Genomic DNA, 18,561 nt, shown 5'->3' with positions numbered 1-18,561 from the left:
AATAGGAATAAAGGAATGGGGGATGGTTGTTGGTCATCCATGGTGGGTGGCGGCCCTAGTCCGGGATGCTATGGCTAGCTGCATCTCGAATGGTCCTGGTCACCAGGCCTTGCTCATTTTCCACGGCATTGCTGGTCAGCAGGACCTCCCACTGCTCCGGTGTCAGTGCGATGACTTTTGGTAGAAATGAGCTAATAATATGAGCAAGAATCGTAATAAAAGTTGTCATCCGCACTGCTAGTGGCAGCGGTCGTCAAATGTTCACCGTGGTGGTAGGCTTAAATTCTTTAGGCAGCCAAGCCAGGGAGTGTTGGCTATCTGTATGCTTTGAAACTGCCACCATTGGCGTGCTCCTCATTAGTAACATAAGTCGGGCTCCACCCAAGGAGTGTGATAATTGGCCTGCTGAGGCAGAGACTGTCATCAGCCGGGACGCATGCTGGAGCAAGCTTTGGCAGTGGAGCTGTCAGAAAACAAGCTGCACACAGTGTTTTGATGTCCGAGCTAAAACAGTGATGTGGTGGTGTGCTTCTGTCGTACCCACTCTCCTTTTGGGCTCGAAGTAATGGAAGCCGAAGTTGGCAAGTTTTATTGCATTATATCTATATTTATCACACACTTAAATTTCATAATGGTTCCATTTCCATCTCATGTTATGCGATTGCTGGGCCAGTAAGCATGAACAAACTCAATAAAAAAAGGAAGCATAAAAATTTGGTACACACGTACGTGCGAATCACCAGTTATGTTTGCAAACCGTATAGACGACATAGACGGCTGCACGCAAGAGCTGATATAGTATAACTGTGAACTTTCCTCACCACGAAAGTTCATGAGTCATTTTTGTGGTTCGTCTGGTTTGGCGTTGCTTGTCTACCAAAGTGGATTTTAATCAACATGTTCAAGTTTCCCGTTTAACCAACAGGAAATCTATTGCCTGTATCTATGACACACGTAGCGCTGACCCGACCCAGATATTCACCGACACATGGAGGTAGCACTTGATATTTTCCCGCTTTCCTGGTGTTTTTTTTTTTTCCTGGTGCAGTGTATGTTTAAGAAAAAATTGTCCCAGTTGGTCCCACTTAAAGTGCACGCTTGCTCTTTCCCGGTTGAAGAAAATATTGCCATATTCAGAGAAAAAAAAAAAAAAAAAAAAAGCACACTCTATGCCAGTTTGCAGGATGTCCTAAGCAAAGCTCACTCTCCTGGTGTGTTCCCAGCACACTGCAATGAGTGTGGACGTAACGCAAAGCATGTACAAGCCAGTGAAAGTAGTATCGTGCTGGTGAAGCCCTGAAGCCCTGGTGAAACCCAAGTGGCAGTGGTGTGGTGGTGGAGATGAAAGACTTCAAGGGCTGCTATAGCACCAGCGGTACCAGAGGCTCTGAGCAAAGCAAGTGGTTAATCAAGGTCACGGTGTAGTTTTTTATACTATGCCTGTGCACTTGGCACCTGTCAACAAAAGCGAATCGCTTCCTACTGCCATAGAGTTGCAGTATTGTTTCCAGAGTACTTTATCATTTACTCTGACACTTCTGTCCGTCCTACTTCCTGAGCTGATACGTGCTTGTAGTCCTAAAAATGCACGTGAAACTTCTGCCATAGGCTGACCAAGTGATGGTAAGGCAAGGGGCCTGTTCTGTTGTATTTCAGTGTGCCCCACTTGCAAGACGCCGTATTTCAAAGCAAAGGGTGGCTGCGCCCATTTCACTTGTCCGAAGTGCAAAGACCAGTTTTGTGAGTGCTGCAAGACAAAATTTCTGAGAGGACTGGTAAGTGGTATGGTTTTTTTTATGCCGGTTTTTCATTAAATTCACCATACTCTCCTGTAGAAAAGCTAGAATGGAAGGGAAAACATTTGTCCTCTTGCTACAAGTTTATCTGAAGCAGAATTTTATTCAAGTGTTGGCTTTCCAAGTATATCTGCAAACACTCCTTAAGAGTTCATTTTAAGGGGTCTGACTGAGTCTGGGTCACATGGCTGTTGACTGAATTATCTATGGTGTCATCTGGTGGCTTAGTGTCTCAGATTGGTTAGGGCCTGATATTTTCACTCTTCAAATATTTTGCTTACAAACACGCTAGTCATGCCTAACTTTCAGATGACGATGTTATTTTTGGTAGCAACATCTCTGCGATTGACTTTTGACCCCAACAGTATAAATACAATGTTGTCATGCAGAAATATTCAATGAGCTCCGGAAGACTGCACCTGCTGTTCGTTAGGACATCGGTTTCTGGCGGATAAGCCCGGTTATTACAGTCAAACCTCAGTGTAACGAACTTCAATGTAACGAAACCCCCGATGTAACGAACCACGTAATTTTTTTAACTTCAAGTGTATGCACACGATGTATTTTTACCCTCTGTGTAACAAAGTCCCGTTTGCCGAAATTTCAATGTAACAAAGTTTCATGAACAACTAGGCACAAAATTTTGCTTGTAGAAGTAGATTTTGGGAGATGCAAGGGCCGAAACGGGGTCTCAATAAAACTCGAACGGCGACTCGGGCCACCCAATGCCACAGATGCAGCGAGCCATAGAGTACATGAGCGAGCTCCTTGGCTACAAGCTCCTTGCCTACAAATGCGTATGGTGCCGCCGTCGTATGCCGCCGCTCTGCCCTTCGTTAGGGCACGGCCGGGCTAGAGCAGTGGCGTGCGCTGTGTTGATATGGCCTTCACATCGGCGGCGAGAACAATGCAGACCAGTCTCGACGTACAGTTCGGCCGCTCTCCGCGTGAAGTCTGAATGAGCCTACCCTTGCCTCGCCCTTGCGCGCTTGCATTTGCAGGCTGTTTTACGCACGCGGGGGCTATTTTTGCAGCAGAGGGAAGAAAGAGACGCAAACATGGTGTAGTAGAGAAGAAGCCACTCAAAGTAATTCGCGCCACAAGACGAAGAAATGAATGCGAAGATACGCAAATACGATGTAGCAGTAAAGGAGTTGCTAATAAGTAACGCCAGGCTTTTGCTTTCATCAAAGGACGTAAGCAGGCTTAATTAAGGGGGGACATGGCTCTTAAAACAATTTCTTTTAATTGGTAAAGGAGTACTGACACCAATTTTCGGCGTGAATATTATTGCACAGTTCACTTACTTTACTCAACAGAATACCCTGGCTGAAATATGAGCGGCCTGCGACGCGAAGCACATACTTCAATTTGATCTCATTCATCGCGCCGACGGAACAGCGCGCAGAGTGGCACTCAGCAAATAGACATCAGCGTGGCATCATCCCGTGGTAGCCAAAAGAAGTGACGTGACAGCTCTCGTCAAAAACTCGTGACGTCACTTCAAGCGCGCGGCCCCGCGAGCGGGCGCCGGCGCATTCACAAACGGGTGCACGTAGCCAGAGCTACAAGCATAACCGCTGCCCAGAAAGGCACTGTTGGCAAAAATAAAGTTCCACACACGGGAAAGGAATCGCAATATAGCCCGGAATCGCAATAGAAGTCGCCATCAGCACTTTTATTGAAAGCAGTCATCGAATTTCCGCCGCAATGGTAGGCCTAGCACCTTCAGGCAGCTCAGCCATTCAGCTCCGGCGGCGGCGCGGTCGAAACATCGCCCCCACCGGCCTCCGCAGTGTTTTGGTGTCCGCACAAAGCAGTGAGGTCATGCCTGGATTCTGTCATATGCGCCTTTCGGGATGAAAGCGCGGGAATTTGAAACATGATTTTCAGGCCATTCAATGTAATTAATTATCGCGCGCTGAAGTATTTAAAGTGCTGTTTCAGATTTTCCAGACCATTAAGCATTAATAAAAGCAATAAAAGTGGAACATAAAATTTTTGTGTCAGTACTCCTTTAAGTAAACTCTGTGAAACTTGTCCATCTAGCTGTTTTGTTTTTGACTGATTTTAAATAATTCAATATTTTTTGAGTAAGTCAATTAGTTGCCAAGATAATTAGTCATTTTTGGAGGAACAATAGACACAGTGGTATTATTCATAAAACTGTGATCTTTATATTTTCCAATAATATGAACCCTGGTGAGTGCAATAAGAGAATTGGTTTTTTGATACACCGCTTGGAACTAATTTTACAGCTCATTAAACTTTGGTGTTCGACATGGCCATTCGAAATGGTTGCTTGCCAAAGAGAAACAGTGCGCCAGCCATGCATGTGCGCCACGTTTTCGTTTGCAGGAGCTGCTTCACGCAGATAACACTTCATTTTAGCCGCAAATTTCGATGTAGCGAAATTTCAATGTAGCGAAGTAAATTACGAGTTTTATCGACTTTGTTACATTGAGGCTCAACTGTATTAAATTGTCTCGAGTCGTTCAATAATTGTTGGACTGGTTCTGTAGGCTGTTTTATGCAGCTTCCTCAAGCAGCCAATAAAATCATCAGAGTTCAGAGGAACTCTTAGCGGGACTGGCCACAGGTGTCGTCTGAAAAAGTGCGATTCTTCTTCTCCCCCCCCCGCTCCTGAGTGCTCTATACTCGGTTACAACTCAAGAACGGCACCACCTCATGTAGTGTGTATCACTCCGCCAAAGCGCCGGATCCGTGACGTCAGTGCGCGGGCGTTTTGAAAGGGGTTTGCTATGAATGCGTGATATTGTCTGCCTTGTCTCACGCAGTTTGTTTGTCGTCACTGGAGTCGTTTATAAGCATATTAAGTCCAAAAAATCACGGGAACGGCTCACGCCATGTTCAAAATATTCCCAGTAACGCCCTACTTGTGCTGCGCGGAGAAACATCTGGCTACGGTGATAAGGCACACCGCAACTTCCGGTGCCATTCTTAAGTTGTCACCGAGTATACTTTCTGATGTGAATGTTATGTCAGCTCACAACGGGGAACTCGTGAATTCACTTGGAAAGTTGTCACCCTAACCATTCACCTTTTTGAAACTGCCACACTGTAGTTTGACTAAATGGTGAATTCGAGATTAGAAGCCCCTGTGCTGGGAATAATGAGCACGGTGTGGGGAAATATCGGGGCTTCCCAACAAAAGAGGGAGTATGGCGTACAGCTGTTTTCACCGTGGTAGTAATACGAGAGGATGGGTAGTGTGGAGGCTATTTTATATCTATATATAATCCAGGCTATTACGAACATCCAAAAAGAATTCTCTCTGGAGGCAATCTATTAAATGATGTTCTTTCATAACAAAGATACTTCAAAAAAAAAAAAAAGTCCACCACCTTCCCACGAGGGGAACCCTGGGGTGATGCAAGGCATCTCACGGGGTTCAATTCGCGTTTCCGTTATGTTGGTTACCCAAATGTGGTTGAAGTGTAGTGAACCTTAAATGATGCTCAATCACACGTAGAGTTCCAAGTGTGTAAAGACCGTCTTCATCGGAAGATTCAACGGAGTCGTCGTCGTCCAAGCGAAGCACGAGCAAAGTCAAGCGGAGTCGAGCAACTGTGTCAAGCGAAAGCGCGCGCTTAACTGAACGGGCACCGAGCGCTCACCGCTTTATATGCGCGCTTGAAGGAGAGGAGACAGCGGAGGAAAGTTGCGCATGCGCACACATGCGCTCACAAGCTGTCGGAGCACATGCGAACGTAGGCGAAGCGTGCCAGCTGTTGTTATGATAATGAGCCGGAGAGAGCATAACACACAGCTGTCGGAGAGAAGAACGGAGGAGAGTTTGCGCATGCGTAATGAGGAGTGCGGACTACACCGGTCAACGCGGGACAGGCCGAGTGTAAGAGATGCCTTGCATCTAAAAAATTGGTCGCCATCCCACCTTGCGAAAGTGGATGTCCAGCAAAGCTGTTGTAAACCGCTACAAATGGTGGAGGAGGAGGGTATGAAATGTTTTTTGCCTCGGCGGGCTTGTCGCTTGCGCTCGGCTAGTGTCACTAGATAAGGGTGCAGAGTATCGGCACTCTTTTCTCCTATTGTTCCGTGCCGCCGCCATGATCATTGGTCAGTTCGCACTTTGTGACATTTGTTTACACTGCGGTGGTTCATGGGTGCTGCCATTTTGTTGTTTATGCGTTTTAGTCAGTCAACTCTGGTAGGCCTAGCTTGTCCTCCCTGCTCTGCGGCTGCACGCGACTGACGTTGTTCCGAATGCGAATCAAAGATAGCGCGTGTAACAGCATTTCAGCATGAGAAGTGTGTCCAGAGATGCAGAAAATGCTGGATCCTGCCTAGCCTTCAAAGATAGTCTGCAAACATAATCTTCACCAGGAACACATGGCGGGGGTCTCATTGTTCACAGGCACGTTATAATTAATAATGTGGTTTCGATGCTTGTTTGGTGGTTTTCTTAAATGAATTCTGAGCTCTATGCCTGATTATCCTGACGCATGCGCTTGGCATCTTAGGTTTTGGCACCTTGGCGTTTTTGCCCACGGCGATGAAGGCGGTAGAGGTGTACAGCTTTGCTGTAAAATTTTGCTGACAGCTGTTTCAGGATATTTTTAAGTGCTAATTGAGTATCTCGTTTATGCAAGCAAAGCAGTTAGCTGGTCTGACGGTGTCACCAGATTGGCAATCATTTGAATGATTGTGGGGTCTCAATTGTGGTAATGCATAAGCATTCTCTGGCAAATACCCCAGCACAATCTGTCCTTACAGGGGCCATGAAGACGAAATGCAAGTTAGGTTCATTTGAAAGGTTGCCTAAAAGTCACCACTTTTAATAGACCTGTACAGGGTCCACCCTTTCTAAGCAAATCTGCGACTCAGCGCAGAGAAGTCTGAGATGCATCATTAGCGGCGCATTAGCACATACCTCTGCTACACGAGCCCAAGCTTCTGTTCAAGTGCAGGACATAGTGTGCTAACATTGTCCTGAAAAGAGCATGCTAGAGGACGGGTACCAGAGCTTGCAACACCAGCACGTAATCGATATTCACCACCAGCAGAAGGTTTTAAATGGCCAGAAGGTTCTGCATGTGGTTCATGCTGGCACTTGTTAATGGCAGACACGCATATTGTGGCAGCGGAAGTATGTTGTATACCCTCCTAGGGTATGTGCCATCACCATCATCATAACCACGCTAGCACTGCTAATAAAGCCATCAACCCTGTACCGGTCATCCATGACCTCCGAACGCTTCTGCCGGTCTCCTGCTGTAAACGTCTCTATCGGGGGATTTTCTGTGGGGAAGCGCTTGATGTTGATGCCTCTATCAAATGTTTAAAAGACCCAACGAGAAACTAGGTTGTTAAGCGCATAATTACATGGTTAAACACATGGATCTAGTCACTTGCAGTATGTTGAGCTGTCGTCTGTCAGCAAGTTTCATGTAAAAATGACTATTGGGATGAATAGACTGGTAATCCTCGCACCTCGTGCAGAATGAAATGAAGCAGGGTATACTGAGAACTGCAGGTTGAGCGAGGCTCGAAGTTTGTTTCATCCAGATGTTTCGAGGTTTGTTGTCAGAGGCTCCAGAAATAACCCTGCAAAGTGTTGAGATACATTTTCACCAAGGTCGAGGTGAATGGGGGGGCGGAGGGTCATCTGAGGGATGAATATTTTTTTTGGTGAAAACTTGTGTTAATCCTTTGAAAGAAGGAAATTTTCTTCCATAACAGATCCGCTTCTTGAAATGTCAGTGTGAGGCTACTAGACCTTCGAGAATTCAGTAAATATGGCATGTTTACTTTTTAGCGTGACAAAGTTTGTCCTCCTTAATATGTTTTTACGAGCCGTGTCATTTTTATGATCAGTGCTTATGGGTGTGTGATGCAGTTTTTCTTTACCTGTAGGAGTGTGGCAATCCAGGCTGTGCGAAAATGGGCATGCACGGTCACCATCCGAGGAACTGCTTTTTCTACACCAGGGATATGCCCATTGACAAGCTTATTGGACTTCTGAAGGTGCCGCCTTGCTAAATGCTTTTTTTGTATTTTCTTCGGTAGCTCAGAGAACCTCAGAGTGGGAATCCCGGATACCGTGCGCTAGATGTCAATGTGGATTGTATAAAGCGTGCTGTGACATGTGATGAAAAGGAGGTACAGTCTACGCCCATTACAACGGACCCTCTTAATCCAGAAAAAAACGTCCGCTGTAGCCGAAGTATGCAGTATCCGACCGGGGGGGTGGGGGCAGATGTATGTGCGCAGAAGTGGGTACTTTAACCGGTATCGCATATACATACTATAGGCACTTTGTTCTTTCTATACGCCTGCAGCACTTCTGCACAGTGTTCGCACGAGGGAAAAGAATAGCCTAGAGACTGTTTCCAAAGCTTAGCACTGGCACTTGGAAAAGGCCTATCACATGTGGTCAAGTGTGTAAAGACGCATGATAAGCTGAGCAAATAAAGCAGGAATATAAGTAGGTGCAATGATTAAGCAACTACAAATATCAGTCATAGCCATCAGAACTAGCTAGGCTCTTAAATCCCTTCGTGACGAGGCAGAAGTCCCCGAAACCGTTCGCCAAACAAATCGGATCGCTGCCTGACGGTCGCACAAGGCAGCTGCCACATGTTTTTATGATTTTTGTCTGGTCATGGAAACAGCTGATACGAAATAATCTGATGGACAGCTGTGAAATCAAAAGTTGTACCATTTGGACTGCGCACAGACACCAGCAGATTGCACACAATGTATGGGAAGCAACCCCCCTACCTGAGGCATTTCTTACCTTTTTCACCGAACGGAACGGGAACGGTGCATGCGTGGGAATAATAAAGACCGAACTTCACTGAACCCGAGTTCTTTATTACAAAAAAAAAACTGTGATGAGGGCAGACTCGACTCTGGGTGCACCACTTTGCGTATTCTATGGCGCTGTTGTTCAATCTCACCGGAGTCGCGTTTATCGGCGGCGGCCTTGTTCTAGACGTTCGAGCGGACTGTCAGCTTAGACAGGCCTGTACTTCTGGCGATGGCGGCCTGTTTTTAGCCATGTTCGACAGCCTGAATTATGCTTAATTTACCTGACAGTGAAATCAGCTACACTGCCACTCATGGTGCTGGTTGCACAAAAAAAAAAAAAAAAAAACGGCTTGGCTTGGCTGCGCTGACGACCCGGCTGCCAACAATGTTGCTAGACATAAAAGTTTTCTTGCCAAACTAAGCAAAGAAAAAGTATATCGGGGAAGTCCGGGGAAGTCCGGGGAAGTCCCTGCAGAAGTCCGCTATAAACATTCAGTCGAAACAATTTTCGCCTAAAATTTAGGCTGTTGAAGCCGATAGTCTGCTCTAGCCAGGTTCGTTATTAGCGGAGTGGTTTCCATTTAAAATGCATCGGGACCAAACAAACCGACTGAAATGGTCTGTTGTCACCAGAAGTTTGTTGCCGGATCTGCTGTAACGAGCGTAGACTGTATACAGCATTGATTGATTCTTAAGGATGAAATTGATTTATTCCTAAGAATGCAGGGTATTCGAAAACATACGGGAAATGATGTACACAAGCAGATATGCTCAACATCTGACTAGCTCAAGATACTTGCATGCAGGAATTGACTCGTAAATAGAATTATTATAGTGGAGCAATGAATAAGACATGTGAAAGACTTCAGTAAGTCTGTCTCTGACTGATGAAACTCTGATAGAATGTGTTTTGGTCTATTAGGTAATTTAGTTTTTTAAACATTATTTCATGAACGGTATGTGATTTAAAGCAATGAACACTACCTGTGGACATCAAGAAAGACTGAGCCAAACACCTGCCTTGGTGTCTGCTGAGCACCATAGCATGGGTTCAGTTCAACGCCTTTGCACATCTTGCTGAGCAAGGTGAAAAACAATGAATGCTTGTGCATTGAGATTTCAGTGCAATACACCCAGGGGGTCTAACTCATCCCAGTATATCTTCTGCCTGTAGGACCCTTGTTTGAACCTGTTTCATTTTTAAACAAAAAGCTGTGGAGAGGTTGGTGAGACCCCTTCAGAAGGCATTTGGCTTTGAGGTACTTTTATTCGTGCTAAGTACCGCACCACCGATGCTGATGCCATTGTATACGGGGCTGGAGCCTCTGTCAAGCTGGATTCACAGCTTTTAGCTCCAGCCCCCTCCTCCCAAAGGAAAATAACAAATTGAATTGAATTGAATTAGCTAACGTGTTTTAATTTTCCCGAAGCTGGGCGCTGAGCCAGAGCTAGAGTTACTTAACTTCATCTGAAATCGTGACCACTTTGAAAACAGACCTAGGCTTGGTTTGTTCTCGCTGGCTGCTAGTGAGCTTTTGAAAATATAAATGAGTTGCATTACGCTGTGAACTAAACTTTGTCCGTCGCGTAAAATTACCGGATGTTTTTTCCCATATTCCTTTAAGGTTAGGTCAGCTGAGTTTGAAATGCAGTTAAACCTAGATTGCATCATGGTGTTGGTGACTCTGAAGTATATATATATTTTTTGCTAATTATAATTAGCTCCTGGTTAATTTTATTCAGCTGGATTGTATATGTGTGAATGAAGTACCACAACGAAAACAAAAGGATTTGCTTGGTACCTTCTAGATGGTGCATGGTTTTTCGTGGGGACAGAAACATTGCCAAGGAAGCCTTTTGTTCCTTATTGAGGTGCTGAAGCAGCTGTTCACCTAGGCTGATCTTGTCTTCTGCAGGAGAAGGCTATAGCCATTGACGAACAAGGCCCGACAGGACCTGGATCCACAAAGTGCTCTGTCAACATTACCAACGATGATTTCCAAGATTCGGAGTGCGGCGTGGCAGTGCATAAGGCAGGGAAGTGCGAGTGCGTATGGGTACCCATCTTTTGTTATCTGTATCAGAGATTGGACCATAAACAAAAAGTGAAGCTTTTATCTTTGCGATGATGCAATGAGCAGACTGAATTATATTCACCAACCATGAAAAATGAAATATATCCGCACTGACCGGGGGAGCAGGAACTAAAAAGTAGTCAATGCTGAGAAGGTATGTAGTAGTAAAACAAGTCTCCTAATGTGCAGGGGTGTGAATGCTGATAATTTGAAATTAATTAAAATAAGAGCGGTATTCAGTAAATTTGGGTCTCTAAAAAATAACAAACATCTGCTCATTAAAAAAATAACTGGGAAAAAAGTCCTAGCAGAGAGTGGTTCCAAGGGATTTAGACTTTCAGAATAGGGCTTTTTATGTCCCATAACTGGTGGTCTAATAGTAGCATTTGTGAATAGTGCTGTGAGTGAGGGCTTTTAAATTTTCACGGATGTTGGGCAGAAAAATTGTGGTCTACCTCTGCCTTTCTGTGTGCCCAAACTGCCTGAATGGCAGATAAGACCAGACCACCCGGGGAAAAAAAAAAAAGTGATCCAGGTTTATTAGTGGGGGTCATAACCATGTTTCACGCATGACAAAAGGAATTGCTTCCTATTTTTCCGCACACTGTGGTTTTAATGCGGAAGGGCAGGGGTTTGGTGCAAAGTTGAAAGGGGCAGTGTGAGCTGGAGAGTGCCTAGAGCAGCATGATGACATCAGCCAGAGATCTGGAGCATGGATGAAGATAACAGGTGCTGTCGGTTGCGTCACGTAGCGACATATGAGCGGCGGTGACCAAGTGGAATGGATAGTTGCTGCCCGTCCATTTGGCAAATGGCCTTGAAAGAAAGCATCACTTCTTTCTTGTCTGGAAATAATTGGCATGTTTTGTGGTAATTGAGACTATAGGTGTTACCCAGCTAGCAAGCTAGAACACAGTTCCCAAAGCCGCAATTCGCTTTGTGGCATCCCGAGGACTCTTCTGAGCGTCCGATTGACGTACTGGGAGGAGCCAATAATGCACTCGGAGGCAGGGGAAGTCAACAGGCCACACTTCAAAACTAGCTCAAAACGTGAAACACTGACTGGAGTGGCTGTCCCAAGCTTGGGTGGGAGATGAGGTCTCTATGAGTTCGCTAAATTGTCCATGGCTGCAGACTCTGTCCATCCCATAGTGGGGATTTGCCTCGTCTCAGGGCCAGGGAACGTAGTGTTCCTAGTTCAACCGCAGGGTTTCATACCATGGCAGAAAAGTGCGAGAGAGTCCTCATGTCGGTTGGGAGAGAAGTCTCTCGAAGGGAGGAGGGTGCGGGTGGGAGCAGCAGGCTACTGAGGAAAGCCAGCACTCCATGAGTCATGTCCACTGGTGGGGGAGGGTGCGCCTCACGCAGGTGAGGGCCTGCACGCTTGCGCCACTGTGCAGTCAACATGGTGACCACGTTGAAGACATTGGGCAAGTAGCCCTGATGGTGCCGCATACCATGGCATGGGAAGACACGGGATCCCCACAGTTTTTAGCTTGCTTTATATCATTTAACCGCGCACATATATGGCTGTTTAATGGAAATGCGCAGGGTGCTACTTGCTGTGTCGCTTGTAAGTAGCAATAGCCACCTAGTTATACTTTCAGCCGCACCACGGTGTTAAAACTCTTGCTCGCGAGTCGTAACCAGTGGTGCATGGTGGGAACAAAGACAACACTATGCACACTAGGCGACGTTCTCAGCACCACCTCATCAGCACCGGCAACATGGTAAACTGCACCCGGTAACTTGCCCTCTGCTGCCACCGCGCACCTGCCCTTCTCATCCAGCAGCCGTGCCTAGGGGCCATGAAGGCAAAATGGAGCCTTAGTGTTTGGTTAAAAAGAACTAGTTTTTGGTAACCCATTCACCTTCATTTCAGACCCAGATGTTTTTTTTTTTAATTGAAGAAAGATAAGAAATATTGAGAAACTTTCCAATTTCGCTCTATGTAATGTCATCGGTGGCGTAGTAGGGGAATATTAAAAACAGTAATCACTGTATAAACTGTACGTCAGCATTCAAGTGGCATGATCAGACAGAACTAAACACCACTGCAATCGCACAGTCATGTTTCTTGGTGGTGGCACTTTGGTTGGCAGCCACCAGTCGCATGAACAAGTTGCTGTTGCATCATTAGTACCAGGCAAGAAAGTGACTGGTGAGTTGCCACTGCTTCATCTTTCGTCATCTTTACTTTTTGCATAGCCCAGGTGTTGCAAAATTGCGTTAAAATTGGAGTATTGTGATTGGGTGTCATTGGTGTCTTCTGAATAAACCAGACGCTATTTTGCCTTCATGGCCCTTTGAGAACTGTTAAAAGTTTTTTGTTTATCTGACTGATTTACTGCTTCCTGCCGGTTAAAAGGGGTTGGTTTGGCATAAGCCGTTTGCAGGCCTTCGGACAAATGCATACACCATTCTTCGTCCTCATTGTAAGCAGGGAATCCCCAACTTTCTTCTGCTTGTGGCTATACCATATGATACACCAAATCTGCCTTATTAAATGGTTTAACAGAATTGACTGCAACAATTATAGCCAAAGAGAAGTTCCTCTGAATCTTATCGGAGTTTTCTGCAATCCTTAAACGTGGCTTATGCTGCGATGCATGGACCAGCAAAACCTGATACAGACACCTGCCCACTCCAACCTAGCTGCAAACAAGTGCACACACAATAATTCACTGATCGAGTAGGCATTGTCCCTAATTTCTCACTCGCCCAATCGATCTGATGCTTGGGTAGAGACCGGCTTGTGACATACAGGGACACTGCAAATCATTACTGTCCGGTACAGACCCACTTTCGTTTCGCTCACCCACCACTTAATAAGAGGCAGTCTGTTTTACGGAAACTCCAAACGAATTTGTATCCAAACCTGCTTATGTACAGCTACTGTTATCCAGGCTAATATTCTGGCAAATGTCACAAATGTAAAGACAAGGTGGATCTAGCACATATGCTATAAGCTCGCTTACAGGCAGCTACACCAAGTTGCAAAATCACTCAGGTGGAGCGATGGGAGGCCATATTGCTCAGCTTCGACCCAGCTTTTCGAATCTGGATCATCCAGCTGGCCAAGGATGCTGCTAGAGCCCAAGGGCATTTGGGTGGGGCTTAGGATCACCAGCTTCTCTAAATAAAATATTTCTTTCTCTCTTTGAAAGGCGCTACTTAAACAACTGTGCAAGTTGTAGACCAGAAAATGTGATAACTTGGAGGTCAGCATAAAAATAAATTGACTACATAGCAATTTACTACACAAATACGAATTAGTTAATTTTGTGTTCAGTCCAATTTTGGGCATGATACAGTAGCAGTGCATTGTGGGTTATTTTTGAAGCTTTCTATTTGGTTTTTCAATTGCACTGTAACCTTGTTTTTTTTTTTTATACATCTTATCGATTTATACTCAGTTTATGCACTCATACAGTAGCCTGATACACAACCGTTCACTCTATTTCTCTGAGCAGAAAGCACTACAAGGAAATGGTGTGCGACTTGATTGCTCATAACAACGTGGACACCGTGAGCATTATGAATGAGAGACAGCTTGTACAAGAGCTGGAGAAAAATGGGAAACCTCTTCCAAGTTTTACGAGCGAGACACCTGAAGGAGTGGCATGCCTCCAAAAGGTAAGGCCACTGTGAGGCTGTCACCATGAGAACATAAAAATAATTAGCGTTGATGATTGTTGTGTTTAGATTTTTCACCCGCAAAAAGACATTATTTTTCATTGCATATTAATCTTCTTTACCTGAAAAAAATAAAAATAAAAATTGTTGCATAATTCTGTAAATATTATTTGTACGAAATCAGGAACCAGAGTGTCGGTTCACTTTTTAACTAGTATCAGCCTTTACGTTGACTTATGCTCATGGCATCAGAACAGCATGTACTCGCGCTATGTATCTATGTACCCCAATGTTATGCACTGCCTCAGTCAAGGCAAAAGAAGATAGACTTGCGTTAAACAAGGGCATGCTTTGGTTTACCTAGCTTTTAAGGCATATCATTCTTTGTCTAGTAACGCGAGTGTTTTGGGGGCTTTGAATTTTTATTTGTGCTTATCATGCTGTAATGGTTCTCCTTGCTTCAAGAAACCACTAGTGCGTTCTGTGTGCCATGAGCCAAAAGATGATGCATATAGACGCAAAACCTTTCCAAACTACTACCACTGGTGGCGTGGCTCATTCATGTTAACATTGCTTAGCACGCAGGTAGCCGTGAGAATATTTAAAGCAAAGTGCAAGTACATAAACATGCAATACAGTGTTCCTTAAATTAAAAATTTATGTTGGATGGGTTTTTACGAAAATAAATAAACGGGGTTTTAGAAAGCGGGTTCAAAAGAGGCAAGATAAAAGCAAAACAAAAACAAAAGAAATAACACTCTGCTTTGCGCTGATGCGTAGCTTCAAATACAACAAAAACAAAATACCAAGCAAAACGTGTTGGAATAGCATGGCATGCAAGAAACTGTGTTCGGCTAGTTCAAACTGTCCAGATCCGGCCAATTCTGTCCAGTTACCTTCAGCTGGAGTACTGCTATGCAGCAGCAAAGATCATACTGAAAAGAAAGCTGACGACTACAATTCAGCTAGGGGTGCTATGCACTTTATGACAGTGCTCCAGTAGGGGGTTTCAGCCCCAATTTTCTAGACGCCAGGTGGGAGCCAGTGCAAAATGCATAATGCTGTTCACATAGTCATGTGGGCTGAGGAACTACTCTTCATTGAACTGATGTTGGAGGAAAACAAAGAGGGTTGTCTTGATTGTGAGTGGGGTATTTCTATATATTACAGCTAATATTCTATTTATACATTCCCCTATCAGCATACATGTAGGGGCCTTTCATTCTTTCTGCTGCATATGTCAACTTGAATAACGTTAGTGCATCTTTTTCGTGATTTTTTATTCTCAGGCGGTGGTGGATGCTGTGCCCCTTCAGGGAGCCAGAAACTGACCAATACGCATGCTGACACGTTGCTGAAGTTGATTTTGATGCCACATTGAAATTCAGTGAACGTTTTGTCATTGCCCATAATCTATAGGGCTCATTGCGCCTACCGGCATTGTGTGCTGATTTTCTTTTGAGTCTTGAAATAAACAAGCACCCAAACACAAGGATGGTTTTGCGTCACATGATAATGACAGTGGACATGCAAAGCAGGCAACACAATTAATTCACAGGAAGTCATCTAGTTTGTTCAGGTTAGAGGATGCAGATCGCACCTCATGCGGTTATTGTTCGAGTAAGTGTAGGTTCTTTGCTTCCTTAGGATGCATCGTATCTCTGTATCATAGTTGCCGTGAATGATGAGATTGAATCTACTTGCAACTATGTGTGCAGTTTATGTGCAGGAAAATGTGCAGTAAAACAGAACGACTATATAGTTGCCTGCGAAATGAGGCAACCTTAATGTGCTTATCTCCCAAGCTTAGAACCGCGCTTTGCCTTTTTGCCCACTGCATCGCCTGTAAACTTCTGCAGTTGGGAATCCACAATGACTGGGAGGAACTTAGCTAATTCAATTCAATGCCTTCAACTTCTGTATATGGATGCTGCACTCTTGAATGCTTGGGTTATGCCACTCCCCCACCAAGCAACTGCACGGTCGGCCTATTGCCTTGCATCTGGCATCGCATCACAGTGTCTCCTATCTCCCGAAATTTGCATCCACGATATGTTTCCTGCCTGGCCACTCGTGCGGCTGTGTTGCATAGACTAGATGCCACTGATTACACTACTAAATGCATGGATGCTGCCTATTACTATATCAACCAAACCTATGCCATCACAGTAGTCAACCACCACTTGCAGCAGAGATCTCCACTGCCACTATCCACACTGCCACCGCCATAATGGCCAAAGAACCATCCATTGTGCTCACATCACTGCTCACAAAGACTCTCAAGAAGCCTGCCACTAATATATTCCGGGCCACATTACTCCCACAGTCCTCCTTGTGCTTCAAGCTCATCGTAACCTTGGCACCCGGCATGCTGACACACGTGTGAACGATGCGGTCAACTAACTGCCTGCAAGTCAATGTTCCAGGCTGGCTCCAACTGGCAGCTTCGTCGCCCAGACACTTCTGTACTACCCAGTCTCTTCGCCAACTACTGCCTTAGCTGCCACAAATGTCCTCGCCCTCTCCTCACTCAGCACGAAGCCACTACCTTCCAGAGCTGACAAACTTGTATTCCCCCATACCCATGTTAACGAACATCTACCCTACTCGATATGTGCCTACTGCCCATCCTGTGGCACCTTATTACCACCTGGTATGGGAGTTCTAGCAATACCAGTCTTTATGACCCATCCCCTAACCTAACTACATGCAATGAGTGGGCTGACTGTCCAGCTCAGATTTTGCGGTGCATGCAAAGTCGTCACTAGAGCTCGGGCAGCCACTCAGAACCACAGAACCAGGGAATCTGGTACAAATTTCATGCCCCCCACCGGGCTGGTGCTCCTGCCATCTATCACCAAATGCCCTATTCGGTAAAATGTTCACTCACTTGCAACGTTAATGCCCTCAGTGGGGGCTTGCAATACTTGCTGTTGTTAAACGGGCCGCTCGCGACCCAGTGATACGAGAAAACGCCCATTCGCTTTCGCAACAGGGAATAAACACCATCAGCGTGGAAGGTGGATCTCGGGACGAGGACGGTTTCTCGCGCCAGGATTGCGCTGCCGGTCAGAGTTCATTTCAACAAATAATGCAAGTGTCATGCCTTGCGTTCACAAGGGCTAAGGGTAGAGGGAAGGGGAGGAGGCCGAGGCAGAGAAAAAGGATAAAACACGGGGGCTGCAGCCTTTGAAAATCCGGAAGGAAGAAATGCACGCGCACACGCGAAGAAAAGCTGTTCGGCTTCAAACCTTAACTCTTTCCATGAGGTTCGTTTAATCTCACTAGATTAACTTGAAACAACCATGGAAATCGGCCGGTTTGCGACCAGGCCGGCGAAGTCAAGGAAAAAAAATGGGGCCGATTCACTCTGTGGTCGTTAAGGTGCCTATCCAAACCTGCGGCGGCTGGCGGGATGGGTGGCCGTGCACGTGGTCATGGCGTGGCCTTGAAGCTTTCCGGAGCCTGCAGCACCGCCGCCGGACTACTGCTCTCGTGCCTGGTCACCTCTGCGCTGCAACGCCACCCCATTACCCTTTCCCTCAAACCACGAGCAGCGAGCAGTGGACGGAGGCAGTGAGTTGGGTAGCTGTGGCCGAACTCCCTGGTCAGAATTCAGTCACCGAAGTCGCCTCTAGCTTCGGTCGATGACCACTACGCTCATCTAACCATTTGCTTGAATAAAGTTGTTTTCTCTCGACGCAACCACGAGAAGAGTGGCGAATTTTTCAGCAACTCCATAAGAACGGCATTTAGGATGCACATAGTGTAGTGTTATATCCTGTCTGATACTCATAGTTTTGTGTAGTGTTGCCTAGACGGGACCATCGTTTTTCATTCCCTGGAGGTCGGTTAACGTCGCGGAAGTGCACATTAAAGGTACTTGTGTTTTACCTCGACTATAGCTCCATGCTGGTTTTATTTTGTCTAATATCGTTCCATACAGATTGTTGCTAGTTTAGTGCTCTGAAGATCTTTTCACTGCTGCCGGCGAAGGCTGGGCATCAAAGACCAAACCTTCTCTCCGGGGTTATCCTGCATATATAAATCTGACACCATTAGATACCTAGTCGCAGCTAGCCACATGCACGCGCGCGCGCGTGTGCGTGCGTGTGTGCGTGAGAGAGAGAGCGAGGGGGTCTGGCTAACCCTTTTTTATTGCTTAAACTCTGCCCCAATGCACCTCTGTAATATTCCAGATTACGTACACGTCGCTCCATTGCATAACACTTGCTGGACCTAGTTAAACTCACATTGTCTTC

The 18,561-nt window shown here is 45.7% G+C and overlaps 1 protein-coding gene across 1 annotated transcript in view; it reads left to right on the top strand.

The window, feature by feature from the left end:
- The window catches only part of LOC144155299 (E3 ubiquitin-protein ligase RNF31-like), a 45,804-nt gene extending 30,013 nt beyond the window's left edge, over nucleotides 1–15,791 (top strand). The window contains exons 8-12 of the mRNA XM_077686643.1: nucleotides 1,657–1,775; nucleotides 7,692–7,802; nucleotides 10,505–10,635; nucleotides 14,137–14,299; nucleotides 15,589–15,791. Coding sequence (XP_077542769.1) covers nucleotides 1,657–1,775; nucleotides 7,692–7,802; nucleotides 10,505–10,635; nucleotides 14,137–14,299; nucleotides 15,589–15,630 — 566 coding nt within the window. The 3' untranslated portion in view covers nucleotides 15,631–15,791. The remainder of the gene's footprint in view (nucleotides 1–1,656; nucleotides 1,776–7,691; nucleotides 7,803–10,504; nucleotides 10,636–14,136; nucleotides 14,300–15,588) is intronic.
- Nucleotides 15,792–18,561: the final 2,770 nt, after the last annotated feature.

The sequence above is a fragment of the Haemaphysalis longicornis genome, unplaced genomic scaffold, assembly GCF_048455015.1.
Source record: "Haemaphysalis longicornis isolate Haplotype H1 unplaced genomic scaffold, Haemaphysalis longicornis Haplotype H1 scaffold_1, whole genome shotgun sequence".
Classification (NCBI taxonomy): Eukaryota; Metazoa; Arthropoda; class Arachnida; order Ixodida; family Ixodidae; genus Haemaphysalis; species Haemaphysalis longicornis.
The sequence above is the reverse complement of the archived record's forward strand: the minus strand, read 5'-3'. Positions and strand labels throughout refer to the sequence as shown.